General features: G+C 37.4%; 2 protein-coding genes across 6 annotated transcripts in view; one reads left to right on the top strand and one right to left on the bottom strand.

Annotated features, from left to right (window-relative positions):
- IRAK4 (interleukin 1 receptor associated kinase 4) lies at positions 1–25,915 on the bottom strand. 4 transcript variants are annotated; one of them, XM_007072924.2, is made up of 12 exons: positions 25,760–25,915; positions 18,953–19,122; positions 15,688–15,833; positions 14,689–14,871; positions 14,037–14,197; positions 13,059–13,123; positions 10,226–10,340; positions 9,722–9,831; positions 5,362–5,545; positions 4,442–4,504; positions 698–856; positions 1–573 (listed from the first exon to the last, which is right to left on the bottom strand). In XM_007072924.2, exons 2-12 carry the CDS (start codon positions 19,111–19,113, stop codon positions 538–540), a joined length of 1,383 nt encoding a protein of 460 aa, XP_007072986.1. In that variant the 5' UTR covers positions 19,114–19,122; positions 25,760–25,915; the 3' UTR covers positions 1–537. The 4 variants fall into 4 exon arrangements, 2 of the variants coding, with proteins under 2 accessions (XP_007072986.1, XP_042848067.1); XR_006219906.1 differs by lacking the exon at positions 1–573 and adding an exon at positions 1,064–1,528 and having other exon boundaries at positions 770–852; XR_006219905.1 differs by lacking the exon at positions 1–573 and adding an exon at positions 1,064–1,528 and having other exon boundaries at positions 774–856.
- A 145-nt stretch (positions 25,916–26,060) lies between these two features.
- The window catches only part of PUS7L (pseudouridine synthase 7 like), a 33,017-nt gene continuing 31,388 nt past the window's right edge, over positions 26,061–27,689 (top strand). For both annotated transcript variants that reach the window (XM_042992131.1, XM_007072922.3), the window contains exon 1: positions 26,061–26,096. The gene's annotated coding sequence lies outside the window, so the exon portion shown is untranslated. The remainder of the gene's footprint in view (positions 26,097–27,689) is intronic.

Raw genomic sequence — 27,689 nt, 5'->3', positions numbered from 1 at the left:
TATAAACAAACGACTGTAATTGGATTGTATAAACATAAACTTTAAATTTTACATCACTTTACATGTTACAAAGTGCTTGTACATAGTCTGCATCATTGGATTTCCAGGACTACCTGTCAAAGAAGCACAGTAGATAATTAGCCTAATGTTACCAGTGAAAAAACAAAGGCTCAAAGCTGTTAAAGGATTGTCCAAAGCTCTACGGCAAATTAGTAGTGGAGTTGGGGCTTCAGCTTCGGGTCTTTTCACCCTATAGTCCAGTCCCCTTTGTTGCTAATTCTATAGTTTTCAAACCATGTTTGGTGAGGTTCTAAGGCGAGGTCTTGGGGATTACTCAAGAACTGAGGGTGACACTAAAAAGCCAGGGATTAGGGTCGATATAGTGACTCTACTTTTGTTGTTCTATATATATGTTGGGGGTTCCATGCTCCATGCTGCCTTGTTAAAGGTAAAAAAGAATGTTTATAACAAAAATTTAGTTTAAAAACTGTTTTACATAGCGGTATATAAAAAAACCAAGAGTCTTCCAGTGAAGTTTCAAGAAACTGTCATTTCTTGCAGCAGCTGTTGAACCTTTCATAAAGACAGAAAAAACAGCAAAAAAAATGCATTAAAGAGTTGGTTTGAAATGTACACTTAGGAAAAAAAGATGAACCCTACCTTCTTCACTTTTTCAATAAATATAAAAAATCAGTACCTTCTTAATATCTGGTCTCTTATTTTTCTTTTCATGCAAGCATTGACTGGCAACAGAATACATGGTTTCAATGGAAATGGGATCAATGTCATTCATCTTCGTATCAATATAATCTTCAATTGTCTTTTCTTCATCTTCGATTTCTTCTTTAATATCTAGCTTTAAAACAAATGTTAAAACTTTAGTAGGAGTTTCAAAGAAAAGTGAGAGAAATCAGAATGTAAATGGATTTATTTCATCTACTTCATAACAACATGTACTCTTATTTTACTGTCTATTTTTATAACCTTACTAAGAATTAAAGACATACAGGAGAAACCCTATTTGTCTATTTATACATCTATTCATACCTAGTTACATACATACCTTTTAGATACTTTCGGCCATTTGCCTTCTAATTTTTGTATTTCTGTTGCTGAGCTAATTGCGCTCGTGTTCCCATTGGCAGCATTTACTAGGCTGCTAGCCCAAGGTGATTTGCTTCTTGATGTGCCCTGATAATGCAGTTCCAATTTCTGGACCCAAAATCCTCCTCCCTGGACAGGCACACTTGTCTATAGGTACTCAAATTATTGAATCAAAGATAAAGAGGTAGAAGGAAAAAGGGGACAGGGCCATGATAAAAAAGTACTGTATAGGGAGAGAGACATAGAACTAGGATGAGGTAGTGGGTCAAGTGATGGCCCTGAAAACAGTATGTCCAAGTCCTAATCCCCAGAATCTATGCTTATGACTTTATTTGAAGAAAAGGTCTTTGCAGATGTCATTAAGCATCTTGAGATGAGATCATCCTAGGTTATCCACGTGGGCCCTAAATCCAATGACGAGCATCTGTAGAAGAGACAGAGAAGAGAAGAAAACAGACACAGAGAAGATAGTGTGACCACAGAGGTAGAAATGAATGATGTGGCCTCAAGTCAAGGAATGCCAGCAGCCACTAGAAGCTGGAAGGGGCAAGGCAAGAATCTCCTCTGGAGCCTCCAGAGGGAATATGGCCCTGACAGCCCCTTGATTTCAGATTTCTTGCTTCCAGAACCATGAAAGAACAAATTTGTTATTTTATGTCCCAATTTCTTACAGCAGCCCTAGGAAACTATTATCATGGAAAAGACTACTTATGTGAGGTCTGTTGTAAACCCTCCAGAAACTCTTCCAGAAGAATTTTAAGGGGCGCCTGGTGGCTCAGTTAAGCTTCTGACTCTTGGTTTCGGCTTAGTTCATGATCTCATGGTTCATGGGTTTGAGCCCTGTTTCGGGGTCTGTGCTGACAGTGTGGAGCCTGATTGGGATTCTCTCCCTCTCTCTCTCTGCCCCTCTGCTGCTCTCCATCTCTCTCTCTCTCTCAAAATAAATAAATAAATACACATTTAAAAAAAAAAAAAGAATTTTGAAAGCATTTGGGTGATGGCAGAATCTAGTGATGTAAAGGTTCTCTCAAGGATCACTCACTCCCTTTTTGTTATATTTGTAATAAAATCTTACTACTTTATGGTCATCTTGCATTCACACCTTAAAAGTAAAAGGGTATAAACTTCCCTGAAGTTTTATGATTTTCATTATTATATGATCATGCATAAAGCTTAGGACTGAGATGGATTGTGTGTTTTTCTGTATTTCATCCTTACTCAAACCAAAGGTTTGAGTCTTTCATAATATATTAAAGGAGAAAAAGTCTGAGAGAAAAGGATTTAGGCTTTTAGACAGGTAGGCTTTGCTTAAAAAGTATAAATTACACAGTAAAAAAAAAAAAAAAGGAGAGTTGCTTTAGTTTTTTTTTAACTGTCTTGTATTTTTATTTATTTTTAATTTTTAAACATTTATTTATTTTTGAGAGACAGAGACAGAGCACTAGTGGGGGAGGGGCAAAGACAGAGGGAGACACAAAATCCGAAGCAGGCTCCAGGCTCTGAGCTGTCAGTACAGAGCCCGACGTGGGGCTTGAACCCATGAACCATGAGATTATGACCTGAGCTGAAGTCAGGTGCTTAACCAACTGAGCCACACAGACACCCCAACTGTACAGTTTAAAAAAAAAATTTTTTTTTAATGTTTATTTATTTTTGGGAGACAGAGAGACAAAGTACAAGCAGGGGAGGGGCAGAGAGAGAGGGAGACACAGAATCTGAAGCAGGCTCCAGGCTCTGAGCTGTCAGCACAGAGCCTGATGCAGGGCTCAAACCCACGAAGCTCAGATCATGACCTGGGCTGAAGTCGCACACTTAACCCACTGAGTAACCCAGGCACCCCTGTATTTTTAATTTACACACTTTCTCTATATAATCCCATCCACACCCAAAGCTTTATCTACACTTGGATACTAATGGTTCCAAAACATTGTATCTGCAGCTGAGGCTTCCTTCCTGATGTCCAACACACAGTAAGTAATGTACATACACTATAATAACATATATATAGCTATATATAGCTGTATATTATATATAAGATATAATTATTATGTAGATAATAATATAAATATATATTATACAAATAATAACTTTTCACAATAATATTATGTTCTGTAAATATACCTTAATGCGAAATGTTATATAATATATAATACTGGAATAGTACATATCCAGGAAACCATGGAAAGCTTTATAATGTACTTTTTATTAAGGGACACCAGTAACAATATTATAATATATAGATATCATACTTATGGCTTTTATTAAAAGAGTATGACACCAAACTCTTGAGCAAACATAGCTTTTGACTTTCTAATCTCCATAGGGAAATAATCTGTTATTCATGTATTATCTGAATTTTTCACACTGGTTTGTCTCATTAGAACACATAAATTGGAAGAAAGTCAGCGTAGATATTTAATTTTAAGAAAAGCTTATACATGATAGTATTTCTGTAATCTTTAGTTTACAAAAGATTTTTGTAAATATTTAATTTTATAAAAAGACCCTCTAACTTCTTAAAATTTACTATATGGGGGAAAAAAGGGGCAAGGCATAATTTTCTCATAACTTTAGCATTCAGTTAGTCTATTTATGTAATTGCCAACGAATGCCGAATATAATACACAGGTAATGTTTTCTATCATAATTTTATAATTAAAATACTTCATAGCGGTGCCTAGGTGGCTCAGTTGGTTGAGCGTCCGACTCTTGATTTTGGCTCAAGTCATGATCCCAGGGTCGTGGGATTGAACCCCACATTGGGCTCTGTGTTGAGTGTTGTGCCTGTTTAAGATTCTCCCTCTCTCTCTCCCTCCCTCTCTCTCTCTCCCTCTGCCCCTCACTCCAATTCACACTTTCTTGCTCTCTCTCCCTCAAATAAAAAATAAACAAACAAATAAATAAAATAAAAATAAAATACTCCATAATAGAAATAGATAGCAAATTTTACCAGTAATTCTATTCTGATACAAATGTGAAAGGAAGCAATATTGTTTTTTCTCTCTGAGCTGAAAAGTCTGTTAGTAATCATCCTGAAAGTAACAACAACAACAACAAAAATACTGGAGAAGACCTAAAAGATTATATAGTTCTATTCTGATATTACCCACAAAGAAACCAGAACATAGAATATATAAGTGACTTTACCAAGCTTCACAAATCCTTCATGGCAGAGCTGAGATTAGAAGTCTGTTATGCTTTTTCCATATGCCACTGGGTAATTGCCAATGGAAAAATTGCCAATAGAAAGTGACATATCTAGATGCCAAACTTACCCTACAAATTTAGATTATAAATGCAAAAGAAAAGGACTGGAAAAAACGAGTCTTTCAATTACCAATAACTGAGGTTCACGGTATTCATCTACAGCTGGAAGTCCAGTTATTATTTCTAATAAAACCTATGAAGACAAAAAAAAAGATCCATTGCTGTAACACTCAAGACAACATATAGAAACTAGACAGAATATGGATCTTGATTATGAAATCTGATTAATCATTTCCACACATTGCATTATGCCTTTCAGGCATTAAAGCAGAAAGGACATGAGCTGTGGTCATTTCTCACCATCATTCCCTCACAGAAACCTTGGGTTCCAGCAATCCCCACAAGCAGTACTTTTCAATTGTCAACTTACTAAACAATCAGCTCCACTCACTATGTATTCTAGACATTCTGTCCCCTGTCTTGCAGGGGATTCTTCACAAGAATAATTGTCTCTGGCTTTTAGAATATTATTTTCTAAAGTTTAGGCCTATCCTACAACTCTGTGCCTTAACAACACGGTGCTATGAAGTTAAATTTCCATATAGGAAACATACGCGCAAAAATAAGATGACGTAGCACCTAATTTCTCCAACCATTTCCACTCACTCCATATTAAAAGTTATTAGGAACAGACCAGTAGATCAGAAAATGCCAAAGTGTACATCTGTTAAAAAATATTTCATTTAAAAACTGACAGTAAAATACATGCTGTATATGATTTGCTTTATGCACTAATTTAAGCTTCATACTAATTTGTGAGGATAGTGTGCTAAAAAAGTCATTTCTTACAGTAACTTCAGAAACCAATTTAAAAGTTTACAAATTTGGAGAAGCTTTTATGACTTTCTCATTTAACTAAAGGTTAAAGTAAACAATATACATACTTACATAAGAGGGCTAAGAAAGACAGGTGTGTTCAAAATATTCTACTTCAACTTCACAGTTATAGCCAGAATGATTATTGTTACGAATTATATATGTGAAACTTACCACACCAAAGCTGTATATGTCAGATTTGGGTGTTATTTCTCCTCGTAAAGCCTCAGGTGCCATATAAGCTGTTGTTCCCACAATTCTGCTAGTCATGACTGTTTGGGCAAACTTCTCAGAAGCCCGTGCAAGCCCAAAGTCTGATATTTTGGCTGTAAAGTCTTCATCTAGTAAGATATTTGCACTGAAATAAAGTAAAGTTTGAAGAAAATAATATTTTTCTTTTCAAGCAAGTCAAACAGTCAGGTGTATGAACATATATACATATTTACAGAGTAGACTATTTAAAAAAAAATTTTTTTTTTTTTAACGTTTATTTATTTTTGAGACAGAGAGAGACAGAGCATGAACGGGGGAGGGTCAGAGAGAGAGGGAGACACAGAATCTGAAACAGGCTCCAGGCTCTGAGCAGTCAGCACAGAGCCCGATGCGGGGCTCGAACTCACATACCGCGAGATCGTGACCTGAGCCGAAGTCGGACGCTTAACCGACTGAGCCACCCAGGCGCCCCCAGAGTAGACTATTTTATAATACACATCATAAAAGCCTGAAATTCGTGTAAACAAATCTAGACTTCAGATTGAAGCTAAAGAGAAATAATTGTCTTCTTTTTCCTTTTTGTTTCTTGAGGAACAATTTTAGAAGAATATAAATGAAATAAAACTGTCCACATTAGTAAGAGATAATTTCATTGTTTCACAAATAATTTATTTTGGGAAAATATCCCTCAGTCTCCTAAAGCTCCAGTCTTAAATTCCTTTCCTAACATTTCCCAACTCATTTAAGAACAAATTTCCAAACAAAGTATCTTAATTATTCATCTCTTTATTCTTTTTTTTTAAGTTTTTAATTTTAATTCCAGTATAGTTAACATGAAGTATTATATTAGGTTTAGGTATTATTCTCTCCCTCTCTCTTTTTTGGTACTATCTGATAACTTTCAAAGAGGAAAGAACATGGCTAAAAGGTCTTCATTCATTCATTACACACATTCACTCATACACACATACTCACATTCAATAAAACTTTATCAAGGACTTGCTATGTATAATAGTATTTGATCTCAGTGCTGCATAGAGGGGGAGTTTTCAAATCTTGTCGGTGACAAAGGTATATACCTAATTTTAAAAGTCCAGAAAATATTCCACAATGGTGATGTTATGTACAAAATGCTGAGAGAACAACTAAATGCCTGGAAGAACTGGAGAAAATTCTAAAGACAGGGTAAACAGTGTGCTTAAAGGATTGTTAGAAGGTGATGGTTAAATGAGGGGAAAAGGTATTTTGGCAAATGGAGCAACACGTACATAGTGATGAAAACAAAAGCATGTGATCAATTTCAAGAAGCTGGTGACCATGGAACATGGAGAGAATATGAACTTCATTCTGTGATAGCAGGACGCCAGTGAAAGTTTCCTAGTAATGAATTAGTGCTATTACACCTCATTTTTAGGAACACTACCTGGCCAATGTAGTAGTGAATGGAAGAGAACTGGTACAGACTGGTTAAAGGCTGACCATGAAAGCTTGTAATAAAATAAGAGATAGAGTCTAGATAAAGAACACTGTGGGTGAAAAGGAGCTGAAAAGTTTGAGGCATGTTCAAAGGAACTTTGTAATTAGTCTGATACGAGGAATGAGAAAGACTAGCTGGGAGACAGGATGAATAGTGACTTCATTTAATCAGGAAGAGAATATAGGAGGAAGACTGGTTTGGAAGAGAAAATGAACTTGATTTCTGACATGTTAACTTGGAGGCTGCTGTGGGACATCCAGGTGAGGTATTTTTGGCCTGGAGATACTGAAAATATAGGATTGGAGGCTGATGACACGGATGATGATAGAGTCACCCACAAATAGATAGTAGGTGAAGTCAATATAATGTCAGTCAGCAAGAATACGTTGTGAGAACAGAAGAGACAGGAGGTGAGAACATGAGGAAATGCACCAATATGTAAGGGATGAGAGAGAGTGCCTGTCCTGTCATCCAAGCTTGATCCCTCTATCTGGACTCCATCCTAAATTCTCAGGAACCTTACTCTATAAATTATCTTCTTCTTTCTTCTACTTTATCATCTCCCTCTTCCCATAGGCATAAAAGCATGCTTTAGTCTTCACCATCTAAAAAAAAAGGTTTCCTGAGTGACATATTATTTTCAGCGATCATTCTTCACTATCCAAATGTCTTTTTTTTTTTTTTTAATTTTTTTAACGTTTATTTATTTTTGAGACAGAGAGAGACAGAGCATGAACGGGGGAGGGTCAGAGAGAGGGAGACACAGAATCTGAAACAGGCTCCAGGCTCTGAGCTGTCAGCACAGAGCCCGACGCGGGGCTCGAACTCACGGACCGTGAGATCATGACCTGAGCCGAGGTCGGCCACTTAACCGACTGAGCCACCCAGGCGCCCCCACTATCCAAATGTCTTAAAAGACTTGTCTACACTCACATCTCAGTTCTCCAGCTTTCTCTCTCCTCAACTACAAGCTGAATTCTGCCCAATTGCTACGTGTGGAAACAGAGCTCTGTAAAGATACTAATGACCTTCAGGGCACTAATCAAATGGTTATTTTCAATCCTCATCCTGACTTCCAGAAAGCAACTGATATTTTTGACTAATACTTCCTAGGAAATGCTCTCTTTCCTTATTTTCACGGATACCACACTTTCCTGGTTCTCATCTTACCTTTCTATGCCTATTTTCTTAGATTCCTTAGGGATCATGCTCTTCTAGTTGGCCATTAAGTCTTAAAGTTCCTTAGGACTAAATCTTGGGACCTTTTCTTAATCTCTATCTCTCCTTAAGTGAATACAATCATATGACAGGTCTTCAATTATCGCCTACATGCAAGTAATGCACAAATTTAATGTCTTCAGCTCAGACTTCTTTCAGGTCCAAATCTGTATATCACATTGTCTGTTTAACATCTCTACTTCTATATCTTAAGAGAATCTTAAACATAACATGTACAAAAGAGAATTCATATTCTCAACCCTCAACCTGGTCCTCTTCCACACATCATCCCAGAATGCAATTCAGGAAGCTATAAATCCAGGAGTCATTCCTGATATGTCCCTCTTCCTGACCCCTCTGCAGCCAAGATATCAGCAGGTTCTGCTATCTTAAATCTCTCAAATCTGCTCACTTCTTTTGATATGAACAGCTATCACCAAGACTTCTGTGAAAGCCTAACTCTCCCTTCTTACAAACTGTTCTCTACACTGAGAGTCAAAGTGACCTTCTCAAAACTTAAACATGAGGCCACATCCCTACTTATAATTCTTCAATGGCATCTGGTTATTTGATGATAAAAGTAAAGTCCTTACCTTAGTCTATTAAATCCTACAGGGTTTAGCTCCTTGCTGATTTCTATAAATTTATCTTGTATCAATCATTCCTTCCATTTCTGCACTTCAGTTATAACTGTGCTCATTTCACTTCCTGTAATTAATTCATCATGACCGCATGCTCCCTCTCAACATTGGTTTCACAAATGCAGAATGCTGTTTTCCCTACCTTCTTTAGCCACCCTCAACTTGAGCCCATTTATTTCCCACTCATTCTTTGGATCTCTGCTAAAATATCACATCCTCAGAGAACACTTCTTTATACTAATATTTATATTAAATACTGTATACTGCACACTAAAGTTTTTTATGATCTTGTGATCATTCGTCTGATGTCAAATGCAACAAGTGCTCCTTTTGCTAAATATATTATCTTCAGTGCCTACCATATGGTAGGTGCTCAATTAATATTTGTTACTTATGTAAGAAGAAAGAGACCTGAAATGCACCCATGGAGGATGAAAGTGATTCAGAAAATAATGGTGACCTCGAAAATAATTTTGACAAGGTAAAAGTGGTCAAGAAAAACAAAATGCCATGCTATTAAAAAAAAAAAAAGGCCATGTAGGATGAGCACTAAAAATAGATCATTGGGTTTGTAATAAAGGAAATTACAGAACATCTTAATGAGAAGACCTTTCATGGGGTGCCATAAGTTAAGACATGCATATGAATATGAATTGAAAGAGTGAGAGCAAGTTATTCTTTAAAAAAAATTTTTTTTAATGTTTGTTTATATTTGACAGAGAGAGAGGGACAGAGCATGATCAGGGGAGGGGCAGAGAGAGAGAGAGAGAGAGAGAGAGAGACAGACAGACAGACACAGAATGGGAGCAGGCTCCAGGCTCCGAGCTGTCAGCACAGAGCCTGACCCGAGGCTTGAACTCAGAAACCGCGAGATCATGACCTGAGCTGAAGTCGGACACTCAACCAACTGAGCCACCCAGGCGCCCCTAGAGCAAGTTATTTTTTAAAGATAGTTCTCCAAAAGCTTTTTAAGAGTAGCATTTACCTTTTAATGTCTCTATGAATATGATGGTTTTCATGTAAAAAACTGATGCCAGTAGCTGCACCCTGAGCAATCTTGCATCTCATATGCCAAGAAAGTGGTGGAGTATCATCCTTATAAAGTAAGAAACCAACCCATTAAAAAAAAGAACAACTTTCTCAGCAACTGCTGAAAATGATATCATATCACCCAGATTTAGAATTGCAATTTTTAAAAACTGTTCAAAAATAATCTCTAAATAAGATCAAACCGGAGTTACCATTTCTTATTTGACAATAAAAATATATAAGAGCATCTTCAAAGACTAGTCTTGACTGATAATTTTATGTTTAAGATTATTACCTAATAGAATGGCAATCCCAGTTGTTTACCTATCAGCTGTATAATTTTCAAAGAACAAGAAAAATATTAAGATTAATGTGGTTCAAATAACCTTGTCACAAAGTGAATATTCATATTCCAACACATAAACAAAAAACCAAGCAATATGATGAACAAATATCTTACCAAGCAGGACAGCCTGTCCAGCAATGAGCCATTGGGCATGTAAACATACACTAAGCAGAGGTCATCTCCGTCACTTGAGAAACCAAGTAGTTCTACTAAGTTTTCATGTTGACACCTATGACAAATAATTTTGCACTCAAAATTATTATGATACATACATACATTCAGCTGTAGGTTGAAGGTTATTCAATTTGGAACTTCAACAGGAAAAAAGGAGTAAGAAAATATTGATATGCTATGTATCATTATATTATAATATGTATGTTTATAGTATGTATATTTATTACAACTGCTTATAATTTTCTGCAAACAGTTCTTTCAGACAATACTGATCAACATTAGGAGCAACCCCTTTTTCCACTTTATAGTAAAAGCTCAATACTTTAGAACTTTGGAACTTGTGACAGTTTGGTTAAGGACTTGGGTTGATATTTACCTTTGCGTAGCACAATTTTCAATGATAGTACAGGCAAGATTTCAACAAGTCTGCTGAAACTGGTATGACAATCTTTTCAAGAACTTTTTAACACATCCAAAGCACTGATTTATAGACGTGTGATCTTTAACCACATCTAATTTACACATTTCTGATCTTTAATGATATGTTATTTATAACCTAATTTGAGTTTCTTTATATACTTGAATAAAACTAAAGAGAGCTGAAACATAACAAAACCTTAGGTTTCCAAGGCAAAGTAGAAAGAGAAGTGGGCAAAGTCCTAAGTTTAAAGCCTAGCTTCACCACCCTCTGGATATTTGACCTATAGGCCAAATTAACAGTTAACAGGTTAACAACCTCACTGAACTTCAGCAACTTTACCAGATGTGGATAGTAATACTGATTATGTAACACGGATGCTCTGAGAATTGAATGAGCAAATACATGAGAGCCTAGAAATATACTTAGAACATGATAACATTCCATCCACGTGCTTACTCATTTTGATTCAGTATCATCTAAAATTCTGACATTGCATTATTTCAAATCAGACTTTAATTTGAAATCAGTCTGTCCTCATAAATATTTTAAGTACAAATTAAAACAATAAGTGCTCTATTTTCCACCAAACTGGCACATTTTTAAAATGAGTTGGCAACATTTGATGACTTTATACTATATACAAGGCACTGCAGTAAATGATTTACCTGCTTTGTTTTATTGAATTCTCACAATAACTTAATGAAGTAAACACTATTATCCCATTTTATAGATGAGAAAACTAATGAATAGACAGTTAAGAAACTTGGCCAGGGTTATTTTGCTAGTAAGATCCAAAAATTGGTACTTGTTAAAAAACAGTGATAATATTCAACGGTGGTGAGGTAAAGGTGAAATTTGACATTGTAATACATTGCTGGCAGGAGTATAAATCACTATTTATAAAGCCATTTGGACATGTACTTGAAAAGTTTTTAAGAAGCTCATGAATTCTGAATGAGTAATTCTTCTAGGACTCTACCTGATGAAATATGCAGAGCTGCATTTAAAGATTTATGTACAACAAGATTTAATGGAGCTTTAATTTGTAATGTTGAAAATTAGAAATTAACCTAGTAGGGTAATGGTTAAATAAAATATAATCATCATATATGCCAAATAATGAACATATAATACCTTGAAATTAATGTATGATAACAAAATGTTTTAAAATTATTTTTAATGACATGGGAAAATCGTATACACACATCATGAGGCAAGTACATCAAAATATTAGTCATGGTTATCTCTGAGTGATATATTTAAGGGATGATTTTTATTATTGTAAATATATATTCCCGTATTTCGTAGATTATCTACTTTGGACAAATTACTTTTAGGATTGGAGAGTGGGTGTTAGAGTAGGGGGAACAAAATCCTGAAAGAGGTTTTTGTTTTTTTTTTTAAATCAGTATGCATTATTTTTACTGTCACTGAATTAATTCCAGTCTGTTCTTTCTTTCTTGAGGTTAAGCAACTAGAATCGGTAATTTATAGCAATGGGTGTAACTGAGTGTAAACTGGTAAATCTCATTAGGATTGTATAGTGACTGAGGGTGACTACACTTATGGTGGTGAGCACTGAGTAATGTAGAGAACTGCCGAATCGGTATGTTGTACACCTGAAACTAATAGAACGCTGTATGTCAATTACATTTCAATATTAAAAAAATACATTTAAAAAAAAATAAAAAGAAAAAAGGTCAAGCTCTGGAATCAGATCCGAATATGAAAGGCAGATCTGATTTTTACTGGCTATGTGGCCTCGGGGAAGTTAATGTTTCTAAATCTCAATGAAAAAAAAAAAAAAAAAGGTAGGGAGGTTACAATAACCTTTATGAGGATTAAATGAGGCCACACACATAAAATACACTGCACTACAATTATTAGAATAATTTCCTGATTTGTTTCCCTTATTCTTCCTGAAGACTCCCAACAATTTTCAAGCATACTGGGTCAAAGTTTTCTAAGCATTCTGGCATATAACTTTTTCCTGGTTTAGGGTTGTTAAGATATCTAAGGGCCTATTATTCTATACTTTTTTTTTTTATATCTCTATAATTTATCTGTCATGAATTTTGGGAGCAGCAGAGGATAATGGAAGATATTTGAAACCCTTTGTAACTTTGCTATGATTTAAAATAATAACTGCTGTTTTATCTACAGGCATATAAGCATATGCAGCCACAGAATTATAGAGTCAAAATTCTCTCAATTCCTCTAATCTGAACCCTTTATTTTAATTTTACATATCTGAAAATATCACTAGTTCATGGCATACTCTGGGTAAGAAACCAGGCCCCCTGCTTCTTGTCCTGCTCTTTTCCATTATACCACACTGTCAAATTAACTTACTTTGCCATAACTTCTATTTCTTGATCAAACTGCTGTTTCAGTTCTTCAGTACTAATGTCAACCATCTGAAAAAATAATATGTAATATAATACAACATGATAACCTTAAGGCTCCTAAAGCTAGAAGGAGGCACAAGTGATTGCCTGGCTGATCTTGCTTTCTTTAAAATAGTAAGGCATTATTCTCTCCCTTCTGTAGAATAACCGAGAACTGGAAATATTACTGATTTGTTCAAGGTCCTATGGCTAGTTAGCAGAAGGAGAAAAACCTTAAAAACCATATAACCATATAAGTCTCAGTTACTGTAGGAACAAAATGAAATAATGTGAGACTTCATTGTATAAACATTCTGAAGAAAAAATTTGCTGTCAGAAAACATAAGCAAATTTGAAGGCAAAAAGAAGAACAAAACCTGCAAAAGTATTTGTACTGTATATGACAATGGGTGACTATTTTTATCATATAAATATGTATTATATGGATATTTCTAAAACATAATAACAGATTTATAATATAACAAATCAACTACATGCTGAACACTCTAGTAGCAATGGGAATGAGGGATCTAGACAAGAATTTTTTCAATCTTTTTTCTTATTGTGTAATTTTTAAACTTCATTTTTAAATGAGAACAGTAACATAAGAAAGTTATTTTTACAAAATTCTCTTAGTGTCTTCCCATTTTAATCCTGATTATGCATAAAAGCACTATGTAGAACAGGGCTTCTCAACTTTATGATTCTTCCAAAATTATATATACAATTATATGTGTATGCCCATAACTACATTTTTGTAGGGACAGGATCCATAGCTTTCAACAAAATTTTAAGTGTTCAGAACCACCAGCTTGGAAGATGTTTAAAGAAAATATGCTCTGAAATAATGTATTTCCTAAGAACTAATTTAAAGCTTAAGATAGAGCACCCTAGGAAGCAACTTTTTCCTTTAATTCTTTTTACTCCTAAACATGTAACTTACTGCTGCAAGCTTCTTCACTGCTACAGTTTTGTTGTTCACGCAGCCTTTATACACAACTCCAAACCCGCCCTCTCCCATCTTGTTGCCACCGACAGAAATGGGCCTTTCATCAAAGTTATTTGTGACATTCTTCAATTCATAAAATGAAAAGCTGTGAAAACCTATAATGTCAATGAAATAAGAAAAAAACGCACTTCAATAAAAAGGATATTGGTTTTAATAACTTCAGTGTTTTCTCAACTTGATTATTTCATGTATACACAAATATTTAAACTTTGGATTAGACAGGATAGGAGAGAGTAAAGCTGTATTTTAAACTAAAAATTTAAGTTTTATCTTGAGAATTCTGTTTGGTGGTCCTCCACCCAAAACTCTAGTCACTTATTTTCTTTACAAAATGACCTTTTCAAGTTATGTAAATATTTATACATTTTTTCATATTTCTATGGTTGTTTGTATATTCTGTTGACTGTACTCAACTGAGAACACACTAATACAATGAAGATGGTGCTTAATAGGTCAGGAGAGAAAAAAAGAAAACCCACCAAAGAGCTATTGCCAGTGTGCACAAACAAAAGGAGAGATTTATTTCAAAGCAGGGATGGGCTTAATGACAAACCCGCCAGGGGAAAGCACTGTACATGTTACTTACGTGTATCACTCTCTGCTAAACTTGTATTTTCTGGACTTGAGGAGTCAGGGGGCACATAGTTTTGTTCAAGATCCTGCACAGGTAACACAAATGTCCTGTCTTTGCCACAGAGAGGCAATTCTTTCTGAGGAACTGTTACAGCTTCTTTAGCAGGTAGTGTATTAACAGTTTGGGGAACAGCATCTGCCAAATGAAGTTACAAGTTGTTCTTCAATACGGAAAAGTTTTTGTCCAAAAGTTAAACTAGGAACTTGGTTCCTCTGACATCACTTCAGTTTCCACATGTCAACTCCATTTTCTCACAGCACACATGATAAGCTACCTAGTATGAATTTGTGAGTTTGGGGTTAAGGTGATTAGAGAGGGTAAGGCGATGTTTTCAAAAAGTCTATGAGCCACCTACATCAGAGCACTGAAGTGCTTGTTTAAAAACATAGACCTTAACCCAAGTCAAGCATTCTGATACAACCAGGAAGCTACCTGTTTAACAAGAACCCCAAGGGATTCTATTGCACACTGAAAAGTGACAACTGCTAGTATAAATAGCATCAAAGGGAAATAAGGCTATTAGGAAGGCATCTAGACAGTAACCCACCAGAATACAATGTAAGGGTATCATGATCACAGAGTCCCATGAGGGTGGAGGTTAAGGGTAAAGAAAATCAAGAGCTAAAAACAAACAAACAAAACCAACCAACCAACAAAAAACATCCCAAAACTAATTTTCATCCTTCTACACTTCCTACTGGCACAAAACTACCTGACTTGAATGGTGGGCTCAGGCCCAGTCACGAGGCCTCCTTCTCCTCACCAGCAAGTCCAGAGTGCCCTATATCTGGGGTGCTTTTTGAGTTGGGGAGGGTGGAAAGAATGAAAAGGAGTCTCAAATGTAAAGTTCATCTACTAGGAGAAAAAAGTCCAAGTAAGAAGACATGTTCCCATTTCTGCCACTTGCCTTTGCACCCTAATCGTTGATGCCCTACTCATGCTCAAGTTTACCTGGTAGCAAAAGACTTGCTGGGGCAAAAAACTCATTTTGGACCAAAAGATCCACAAGATCACCAACTGTGCAATTTGTGGTACCCCAGTCAAACAGTAATTCACAAGTGGGGCTTTTTCCAGTTTGAAGTAATGCTTCAAATCTCCTTAAAAGCAAGCAACAAAGAAACAAAATTAGTATGTAAATAGGCTTAACATGAAAATAGGAATTATTCCCTCATGCCCTTGTCTGGCCCATACCATCTCCTATAGCATTAAAGGAAAGGGGCAGCAGAAGAACCAGCCAGAATTACAGAGAACTGGGAAGATAGGCAGAAAGGAAAAAGATGCTGAAGGTGATTATACTATAGGTTAGCATATATTGAGTACTTACTGAGTATCTGCTCAGTGGGCCATGGGATGCACCCACATAAACTCATTTAATTCTCAAAGATACTACAAATGTAGTACTAATCATGAATGAGAAAGCAAAGCATAAAGAGGTAAAATAACCAGCCCATAGCCACACAGCCAAAAAACTGTATCTAAATTGAGATCCAAATTTAGATCTCACTTGACATAAGGGTCTGCTTTCAACCTACTAAGCTATATTTCTTCCCTACCTGATTTAATAACTCTGCTAGCCATATGAGTTTAAAAAAAATTTTTTTTTTTTAATGTTTATTTATTTTTGAGAGACAGAGTGCGAATTGGGGAGGCGCAGAGAGAGACAGGGAGACACAGAATCCGAAGGAGGCTCCAGGCTCCTAGCTGTCAGCACAGAGCCTGACATGGGGCTTAAACTCACAAACCGTGAGATCATGACCCAAGCCGAAGTCAGACATTTAATCAGCTGAGCCACCCAGGCGCCCCTTAAATTTTTTTTTAATGTTTATTTTTGAGAGAGAGAGAAAAAGAGAAAGGCAGACAGAGAGGACAGAGGATTCGAAGCAGGCTCTGTGCTGACAGCAGTAAGCCCGATGCGGGGCTCTAACTCACTAACCATGAGATCACAGCCTGAGCTGAAGTTGGACGCTCAACCAGTTAAGCTCTTCAGGCACCCCCAGCCATATGATTTTCAATAAACCTTCCTGTTTAATGAAATACAATACTATACATAAACTTGGAGAATTTTTCCTTTGATCTTAATTACATTTTAGTTAAATTAAGGAAAAACAGGTCAGTGTTTTGTTCTTATTTCTTTAAAAATTAGTTTGGAAACTAACACTGAAAAATGTAACAATTTTTCTGGTTTTCCTCCAAATTTTTTACATTGAAAAATTTCAAACCTACATAAAAGTTGAAAGAATAATACCATGAACAACCATTTGCCCTTCACCTAGAAGCACTAATTGACCAGTTGATAACACTTTGTCACACTTGTGTTCTTGCCCTCTCCCTTTACCTGTATGTGTGTGCATGTGAGCACATGTGTATGCACACAGGCTTTACAGTGTAAGCCAGACACCTTGTACAATGTCTCACAGTCTAGATTTGTCTGACTACTTCCTCATGATTAAATTCAGGTTAAAAATGTTGGGTAACAAGGAATACAGGAGTACTGATGCATAGGGGCACTTGTACCCCAATGTTTATAGCAGCACTCTCAACAATAGCCAAATTATGGAAAGAGCCTAAATGTCCATCAACTGATGAATGGATAAAGAAATTGTGGTTTATATACACAATGGAATACTACGTGGCAATGAAAAAGAATGAAATATGGCCCTTTGTAGCAACGTGGATGGAACTGGAGAGTGTGATGCTAAGTGAAATAAGCCATACAGAGAAAGACAGATACCATATGGTTTCACTCTTATGTGGATCCTGAGAAACTAACAGAAACCCATTGGGGAGGGGAAGGAAAAAAAAAAAAAAAAAGAGGTTAGAGTGGAAGAGAGCCAAAGCATAAGAGACTCTTAAAAACTGAGAACAAACCGAGGGTTGATGGGGGGTGGGAGGGAGGGGAGGGTGGGTGATGGGTATCGAGGAGGGCACCTTTTGGGATGAGCACTGGGTGTTGTATGGAAACCAATTTGACAATAAACTTCATATATTGAAAAAAAATAAAAAAGGAAAAATAATAAAAAAATAAAAATGTTGGGTAAGAACACTACATAGGTGACAACGTGTTCTTGCCACTGTATCACATCCAGAGGGCACATAATGCAGTCTGTACCATTATTAGTGACCCAAAGTTTGATTACTTGGTTAAGGAGGTGTACTTCAGATTTTTTCTTTGTAAAAGCACCATTACCCTTCATAATTCATAAGTAACCTGTGGATAATACTTTGGAATCTTATGCATATCTTGTTCATTAACAACTTTTCATCTTGTCGTTTTAGCATCACTGATGAGTCTTGCATGAATCAATTATTCATTGGTGGTTGTAAATTGGTAACTTTTCTATCATTTTTTCAATAATTATTTGTTACCATTAATCTGTAGAGAAGAGCTTTTTCTCTGCACCCCCCCCCCCACTGCCTCAACCATTCTCCAGAAGGTTTTAATAGTATATCAATAAACTATCTTTGAAAGTTGCCTTTCACGGTTTAACCTTAAACTTCTTTCAAGTAACTTAAAGTGTTTATCCTTCATATGAGGAAACACTTCCTAGAAGGACTAAGATAGAAGTTAAAGTTTTGGGATCTTTATTAGGTTAATGCTGAAAATCATAAATTAATGTCTTTTCCTCTTACTTCGAAAGACAGATTTTGATACAGGTTTGAGCTGAAGTAACAGCTTCAAAAATAAAATCTGTACGTGTATTTTACGCTAAATCAAGCAGAGATAAGTAGACAAAGAATGAAATTATCTGAAGATAGTGTTGAAAAATCCTGCCTAAGAACTAAGAATTCTGTTTATAGATGTGTACATTTATAAGCAACTTTAAAATGTCAATTTGAAGAACTCCCAAAGTACACTGGTAAGGTGGAGTAGAGATTTATACACTTAGAATTTTACTAGAGATGCTTATAATATCCTATGTTCAATCTGGAAATGACAAGTGTGAGGCAGAGGGAACTGTTCTCAGCTTGCTAAACAGAAAACTATAGTAAAAGTAGGAATCTTGATTCTAACCCAAAAACTTATTTGCAAGATCACAATACTAGCCAAGCTAACATAATGGAGAAGGAATAAAAAAATCATACACACACACAGAGGAAAAAGAGAGAGAGAGAGAATTTTACTTTCTGAATTACAACATTAGACAGTATTTACATCTATTCATCATTCTAGATTGTGATGTAAGAATTTAAAAAGGAAGATAATTTTATAGGTTACCTTATGTGAAACTGATTGTATCTATCATCACCAGATGGTTTTTTAATAGCTACCGCTAACTTCTTCCATCCTTCTTGAGGATCAATAAAATCTGACAGCTTCCTGATTAGTCCAACATTGAGGGAGCGCACATATGTTGAAGATGTTATGGGTTTATTCATCTTCTCTTCCTAAAATATGGAAAATTCTCATTAAAATTTTACAGTAGTTTTAGTGATGACATCTGTAAGCTTATAAATCACATTTTTCTACAGCATATGAAATGTTGGCAACTGATTACACCATAATAAAGGAACACTCCAAAGTCAACTAACTGATATCCTAAGAAGAAATTAAAATTGTGGTTTATTTGTTTAATTGTCCTCTGTTCTTACTTACTTTCTCTACCTATAATTATCAATAAAAAATGGAAGAATTTTTTTCTGACACTGACATTTCCCAAGTATAATTTATCCAAAGGAGTAAAAAATTTACTTTTTCAGAAAAATTCCTGTGAATATATTCAGGCATCAAATCTATTAAATAACAGAGATTTATTTATTTATTTTTAATTTTTTTAAATGTTTATTTATTTTATTTATTTATTTATTTTAATTTTTTTTAACGTTTATTTATTTTTGAGACAGAGAGAGACAGAGCATGAACGGGGCAGGGTCAGAGAGAGGGAGACACAGAATCCGAAACAGGCTCCAGGCTCTGAGCTGTCAGCATAGAGCCCGACGGGGGGCTCGAACTCACAGACCGCGAGATCATGACTGGAGCCGAAGTCGGCCGCTTAACCGACTGAGCCACCCAGGCGCCCCATAATGTTTATTTATTTTTGAGAGAGACAGAGACAGAGCATGAGAGGCAGAGAGGCAGAGAGGCAGAGAGGCAGAGAGAGGAGACACAGAGTCCGAAGCCGGCTCCAGGCTCCGAGCTGTCAGCACAGAGCCTGACGTGGGGCTCGAGCTCACAAACCGTGAGATCATGACCTGAGCCGAAGTCGGACGCTTCACCGAGTGAGCCACCTAGGCACCCCCAGAGATTTATTTTTTAATTTAACATATTTTTCTCAATCAGTATTTATTTACTATGAAACATTTACCACCACTCTTTGGTAGAAGTAAAAAAAAAAAAAAAAAAATGTCCTGAAATAATCTGAGTAGCATTAAAAGATACGGTAAATAGTCAACTTTTTCTATAATATCTCTTTTTCAAATGCTCCACATTGTTTGAATTCAGCAGACCTATCTGATCATAATTCATTCCCTACTAAGCCAAACCCTGTGGTTCACCACTTTACACTCTAGAGCAAACCTTTATTTCCTTATTCCCCTTTTTCTTTTGCCACTGCACCCTGGAGAGCATCAGCCAGGGATAGATTTCACAATTTTACTGGTACAACAGCATTGCTGAATATACCTAAGAGAACCTGGTAACTGAGCGGACTGGTATGAATACAAACTAATGGGGACCCCTTCTCCATGGGGCCTTCAACACTGCTGTTAATCCTATTACTTGTCTTCTCTCAGCTTATTGTCCTTAGTGACTATTTCACAACTTACCCTCTTTCCATGTGGTTTTATTTGATCTCTATGCCTCTCATTTTTAGCAAGTAGCAACCTTTCCTTCTAATTCATCAAGACAGAGAGATTTAGATATTCTTCTGTCAATTATTTTCCTGCTTCCCCTCATATATATATATTTTTAAAAATTTTTAATGTTTACTTATTTTTGAGAGAGAGAGACAGAGCATGAGCAGGGGAGGAGCAGAGAGACAGGGAGACACAGAATCTGAAGCAGGTTCCAGGCTCCATGCTGTCAGCACAGAGCCCGACGTGGGGCTCGAACCCACGTACTGCGAGATCATGACCTAAGCCGAAGTTGGAGGCCCAACCGAATGAGTCACCCAGGCGCCCCATCCTCTTATATTTTTAACATTAAGATGTACTATAATTAAATTTTGGAGTAAAAAATATATTCACGTGGTACAAAATTCAGAAGCTATAAAAGAGTAAGAAGCAAATGTCTCCCTGATCCTAGGCCTCTATATTTATATTCTCTTCTCTTTGGCCTTCTTTGACCATGGCATCTAAGTAGGTCTATCTGCCTTCAACCTAATTGTCTTTGATCACTGCACAATGTAACTGTAATCATGTATTTATTTGTTTAGTACCTGCCTCCCCCATCAGATTATAAGCTCCATGAGTTCAGGGACTATGCTCTTTCATTCACTAATATAAAACTAGTGACTAGCACGTGGTATATATTGCAGATAAATGTTAGAAATGAATGAATTTGTTGTCTAGTACCATGCTAAGTAATTCATATATTTCACTTAACCCTTACAGTGATGAAGACAATTTTAACATCTTTACTTCACAAAGGTAGTAAATGAAGAGTTGTACATGAATCTGTATCTTACTCCAAAATTCATTCCATATGTCCTTGCTTCTATAACTCAATGCATTGTTTGAGTCATTCTCTTTTCTATAAAGACAAGACACATCCTTTCATATATTCATATGTTCAAATAACATGTCAGGCTTTGAGGGTGCCCGGGTGGCTCAGTTGGTTAAGGGTCCAACTTTGGCTCAGGTCATGATCTCGCGGGTTCCTGAGTTTGAGCCCCATGTCAGGCTCTGTGCTGACAGCTTGGAACCTGGAGCCTGCTTCAGATTGTGTCTCACTCTCTTTCTGCCCCTCCCCCGCTGATGCTCTGTCTCTCTGTCTCTCTGTCTCTCTCTCAAAAATAAATAAACCTTAAAAAAAATTAGAAACAAACATGTCAGGCTTTGTACTAAGTGATGGGAGCTACAGAGAGGAGAAAAATCTTTGTTTTCAAGTTTCTCAGTCCAGCAGGGGATACAAAGAGTGAATGATAAATGTTACAAGAGGGGTGTGCAGGGTGTGGAGGCCCAGTGAAGGAGCATCAAGCCAAAGCACTCTAAAGGAAATATATCAAGACAGATTTAGGTGGGGTGGGAGATTAGAAGGATGAGTGAAAAGGAATGAGGATAAACCTAAAAGGAAATTCCAAGCAGTAGGAATAGCAGGGAGAACATGGATTAGGCTCAGGCAAGGAGTTTGCTATGGCTGGAGCATGGGATGCATGTCATTAAGTAGTAAGAGAAGAGGCTGGAGAGGTAGGCAGGGCCAAATCATCATGCACCTCAGATATTAAGACAAGGAGTTTAAGCTTTCTACTAAAAGTTATCAGGAAGCCATTTCAGGATTTTAAAGAAAGGTGTCATGAGATCTTATTTGGTTAAGTGGATTCTCCTGGATAAAAAAATTTGAAGGGATGTATATTGAGATAAAGAGACCAGTTTGAAGACTTTGCAATAATCTAGGTCAGCAGAAATGAAAGTCTGAAAAAAGTTGAGGAATGGAGGGAAAAAAAGACTCAAAGATTTAGGAGGCCAAATCGAAATAATTTAACGACACATCAGATATTAGAGGGAGAGGAGAGTGAGGGAAATCCAGAAGTTGATTCCTGGTTTTTTGGCTTGGGCAGTAAGATGATAGAGGAAATGAAGTGTTCATGGTCATGTTAAATGTGAAATATCTACCTCTGGCACCATCTAGGGGATTTGGCACTAAGTAGCTAGATATATGGTCTGGAGCTTAGGAGAGAGGTTTAAGTAAAGAATGCTCAGCGTATGAGCATTCTCAAATGTCCACAAGTAAATTGTTGGTTGAAGAAACAAGTAAATATGAGGTCGCCTATTAGGAACATATAGAATATGAAGAAATGAAGAGAAAGAAGAACCTTTAAAAAGTATTGATTAGCCATGGAGGTAAGAAAAAAAAACTAAGACAATAGCATATCAGAGATTTCTAGAATAGGGGATAGGTTGGTATAAAAGACCCAGAGAGGTCTGATAAATACTGATGGGTGTGTTAGATTTGGAAACTGGATGACTTAAGAACAGTTTTTATAGAGCAGTGAGTGAATGATAAAAGTGCATTTTCCAAGAAATCTGGGTTTGAAGGGAAGGAGACACAGAGACAGAGACAGAAGGCATCAGTTCTCAAATTTGGTCTTGGTACCCTTTACACTCTTAAAAATTTCTGTGGACTCCAAAGAGTTTTTGTTTATGTTGGTTAGATCTATCAATATTTACCTTCTTAGAAACTGACATTGAGAACTTTAAAGATTACTTATTCATTAACTGATTAAAAATAATGAATATATTACACGGTAGCATACATATTTTGATAAAAATACATTTTCCAAAATAAATAAAAGTGTGATATTATTTTACAGTTTTGTAAATGTCTTTAATGTTCAACTTAATAGAAGACAGCTGGATTCTCATATCTGCTTTTCCTTGTAATCTGCTGCAATATATTGATTTGGTTGACATATATGAAGAAAATCCAACTTCACACAGACACATAGCTGGAAACAGTATTTTAATAGCCTTTTCACAAAGTAGTAGATTTTTCTCTTTGACACTATAGTGAACCTTGATAAAAGATAATTTCCTAAACCATATCAATGAACTTTGTTTCATTAAAGTTCATTGCATTCTGAATCAATCTTTTACTCATAAGTGATTTTGACCCTACAAACCTCTTGAAAGAGGCTTGGGGACACCAACAACATCCTGGAAACTGCTGGTTTAAGATTTGCTTTTAGAGTTAAGCCTGGTTGAAGATACAAAAAGGGATAGTGAATAGAGTATAGGTGAAGATGTAGCCTTGAACAGAAGGAAAATTCTTCCAAATCTTGAAAAGAGGAAGCAGAGGTTTGGATACAGACATTTTTGAAGGGAGAGGGAGAATTCTCACACAATGTTATTTTCTTGGTGAAGCAGAAGGTGAATTCATTTAGGGCTCAGTAAAATAACTGCCCAATCACCTTGAGGACAACCAGGTAAATGCCTAGGATTTCTTCAAGCTCAATGCAAAAGGCACTATTGGCTTCCCCTGATAATCATCTCCTTTGCTCCAAACTGTCACCACTCTTCCAGCATAACAATTATCATATTTTATTGTTTAATGTGTCTGCCTTCTCTTCTAGATGGTGTGCTTTCCTAAGCAGGGACCCAACCAAATTGAGCTTTAGCAGCTACTCAAAATAGTTGTGTTGGATGAAAGATTGATTTTAAAAATTTAATTTAGTTTTTTCAAGTTTATTTATTTATTTTGAGGCAGAGAAGAGAGGGAGAGAGAGAGAATCCCAAGCAAGCTGAAATATTGAATATTTCAGAATGCTAAAATAAATAAAGTAGACTGAAGTCTACTTTGTGCTGGATACTGATCTAAGTTCCTAGAGATAAAACATTGGGAAAATATGAAAAAAATAATTGAACTCATGGAGCTTATATTTTTAACAGAGGAAGATAGGCAGTAAGCAAATAAACTCTATACTATGCTACATAGTGCGGACAAAAATAGAGAAGGGGTTTCATTTTTAAAGAGGGTAGTCAGAGTAGGCCTCAGTAAAAAAGTGCCATGTGATTAAAGGTCTGAAGAAATGGGAAAGTCAGACATTGGGATATCTGTGGGAGAAGCTTGGAGACAAAAGGAATACTAAATGTAAAGGTCTGGAGTGGGCCCACTGAGAACAGCAAGGAGATGCTAAGTCTGGAGAGGAAGGAGCAGGAAAGTAGCAGATTAGATGAGAGAGGTAGGCTAGAGCCTATAGCCTTTGTATTGATTTTGTTTATCCTCTGAGTGAGAAGACAGTGGAGGCTTTGAGAATGGAGACATACACTCTATATTCACGTCTTAAAAGGACACTGGGGCTGCTGCTGAGAATAAAGGATACTGGAGTAAGAGTGGAGAGGCAGGGAGTGACCAATTAGTAGTACACCAACAATCCAGGTGGGAGGTGCTGGTGGCTTGGGTGGTAGCAGAAAAGGTGCAAAGTCGTAGGATGCTGTATATTTTCTGAAGTAGAGCAAATAGAATCCTATGTGCTGATATGAAGGGCAAGGAGATTGCACCAAGATTTTTGGCCTGAACGTTTCCCGACATTTACTAGGATGGAGAAGACTGTAAGGTGCAAGTTTGGCGCGCAGGATCAGGAGCTTGGATTGGACACGCTGAAAGCAAACTTCAAATGAGTGCTCCGCTTGAGAGAATAAAAGAGATAATGAACTTTCTGACCCATCTCTTCAAGGATTACCCTTAGAAAGGGGAAAGGCTGGCTTTAATATTCTCCACTCTTAGGGCTCCTTGGGCAGTAAGTTTTTCAAGCACAAATACAGCTGTTTCCATTTTAAATGGCATTTTCTCGCTTTCTCAGGGTCTGCTTTTTATCCCTTTGTTATCTCTCTTGCTCCAGGCTGTCAGGTATACTTTTCCCATCTGATTATGTACTTACCTGATCCTGACAGCCCTCTTCACTTTCTAATTTCCTGGAAACTTGGAAGCCAGAGTGACAAGTTAATTAGAACCTTGTGGAGGCCGAGAATGCTTTCCATGCCACGAGCATCTCTGCCCGGGGCTGGCCTTACTTCCTGGTTCTCGGGAAAAGAGATTCATTTCGTAAATTGGTTCCCGCAACACAACGCCTGGGTGTTGAGAAACAGGACGCGAGGTCTGACACAGCCACACAATGAACTTGGTGACGCCTCTCCACGCCCCGGGCTCCTCCCCAGGTCCTATTCACTTTTTGATCCTCGGGAACCCACCCAAGTTTTTAGCCTGGAGCAAGCTGTGCGCACACAAACTACTTCCTCTCTAACTTTTCTCACTTTGCTATTTTCCTTCCGAAACCGTCCCTCAACAACCTTGCGGCAGAGGGATGGAGGCCGGAGCACAGATCTTGGACGACCTGTGAAGAAGGCGCGCACGGCGGGAATCCCTTACCTGCCCAGTAGCGGGGCGCCAGGGCGGCTGGGGCGCACGGGCGGCCGGGGCACCGCCCAGCTGAGCCGGCTGCGAGGCAACCCGGACTTGGAACAGCAGCGGAGCGGGGAGGGTCCCACCTGTTAGTTTCAGCCCGAGACCCCGCCCACGTCCAAACCCCGCCCCTCCTCTTTGCAAGTCCCGGCGTCTCCGCAGAGAAATTCCGGGTCTTGAGTAAGGCTCTGCTTTAAGTGGCAGCCTGCCCCTTTAATTACTCCGCTGTCGGAGGCTAAGTATTTTAGCGCTTCCGGACATGCGCACAGTTTTGTGCCCAGGAATTCCGTAACGTGGACGTGAGGTAGACCGGGTCAATCTTGCGAGTTTTGGCGTTTCTGTGGGGGGCAATGACGTGATTAGTAATGGGACCCTCGACTGTTTGCCCGCAGGCGGAGGGCGACATGGGCTAGTATCGTGCGTTGGGGCAGGCGGGGGAAGTGGAGGGAGAAGTGGAGGGAGAAGTGGAGCCATTGGCTGTGTCTGGGGGGTTCTTTCGGATTAGCTAGAAGACAACCCCGCCGGAGACTAGTTCTGCAAATTGGTGACAGAAAGCAAGTAAGAGTGAGTTCGGCTGAGCGTTGGCATTGGAAGAAAGAGCGTGAGGGGAAAAAGCACTCCCTGCTGCATTTCTAACATCTCCCTAGAATCTCCCCTCAACCAACAATTACCCTGTCTTGGGTTAGCCAAACTACTCACTCCCCTCTCCACCCTGTACCCTCATCAAGAAATCTGTTTAGGAACACTGCACATTTGTGTTTAACTCCACGTGGGCTCCTTGGCCCCCTCCAGCTCAGCTACATTCTTTTATAAGATGATTGTTGTAATTCCCTGATCATTACGTTCTTTTCAGTTCTACCTATCCTAGTAGTTTAGAATGTCGTCACATCTTGCTTTTACTGGGAGAGAGTAGATCTTTATTCTTTACAAGGCCAATCCTAAAACAGTGCTCTTGATCACATTGCTTTCAAACTCTTGGAATTCTTCATCACATTCATCCTGCTCAGTGCCGTTATTCATCTTATTAAAACAGCTTTTTGGATTGTGCCATTTTTCTACTCAAACACCTGCAGTAGCCATCTATTGACCACTCAATAGATCCTAAGTCCTTGGCAGGGCATTCACTGGCAGTTTGGCTCTAATCCAAAGTGTATTTTCTAGAACTGTACTGTAAGACATTACTCCTGTATCTGGGCTGTTCAATTTTCCCTGGCACATTGCATATTTTGTTTGTATGTTACTTCTACGTTTTTACCTTATTTCTGTCTCTTGAATAATTTTGAAGACTTAGATGGCCACTTCTCACATTACACCTTTTCTGATTCTCATAGGCCGGAGTGATCTCTTTTTTCTTCCTCTTCACTCTTACAGCTCTTATTTTGTACTAGTTTCATTTATTCAACAGTCAGTATTGGTTGCATGCTTACTATATGCTTGACGCTGTTCTGAATGTGAGATAATTAGTCAATTAGGCAGACACGGTTCTTGCTCCCATAGAGCTAACATTGTAGTTGTGAGAGATCTACCGTAAATAATAGGGAAAATTATTAGATAGAAATACTGTGCAGAAAATTGAATAGAGTTTGGTGAAAGAGTGCCTTGCTGGTTCCTTTACCTTATTAGTCAGGGAAGACCTCTCTGAGGATGTCATTGGGGAAGGACTAATTTAATCAGCAGGAACAGTTAACACAAAGGAACTGAAGAAAGCCGGTGTGGTTGGGAGTATAGTGGGTTGGGGAAAGGGTACAAGGTAAGTTTGGAGAATAAACAGAGGCCAGAATCTTAGAAGTCTTTGGAAGCCAGGGTAAGTAGTTTGGATTTCATTATAAATGTGATCAGAGGTTTTAAAGAGAATTGTGATATGACTTAATTTGCCTTTTAAATCATCATTCTGGCT

This window comes from Panthera tigris, chromosome B4 (assembly GCF_018350195.1).
Source record: "Panthera tigris isolate Pti1 chromosome B4, P.tigris_Pti1_mat1.1, whole genome shotgun sequence".
In the NCBI taxonomy this organism is placed as follows: Eukaryota; Metazoa; Chordata; class Mammalia; order Carnivora; family Felidae; genus Panthera; species Panthera tigris.
Note: the sequence above shows the minus strand (reverse complement) of the source record. Positions and strands in the feature narration are given on the sequence as shown.

Coding starts and splice junctions, on each gene's coding strand:
- IRAK4 (XM_007072924.2), bottom strand. CDS start 19,113: ATGAATAAACCCATAACATCTTCAACATATGTGCGCTCCCTCAATGTT. Junction 10,341..13,058: donor GAAATAGAAGTTATGGCAAA/GTAAGTTAATTT, acceptor TATTTGTCATAG/GTGTCAACATGAAAACTTAG. Junction 574..697: donor AGAGACCAGATATTAAGAAG/GTACTGATTTTT, acceptor TCTTTATGAAAG/GTTCAACAGCTGCTGCAAGA.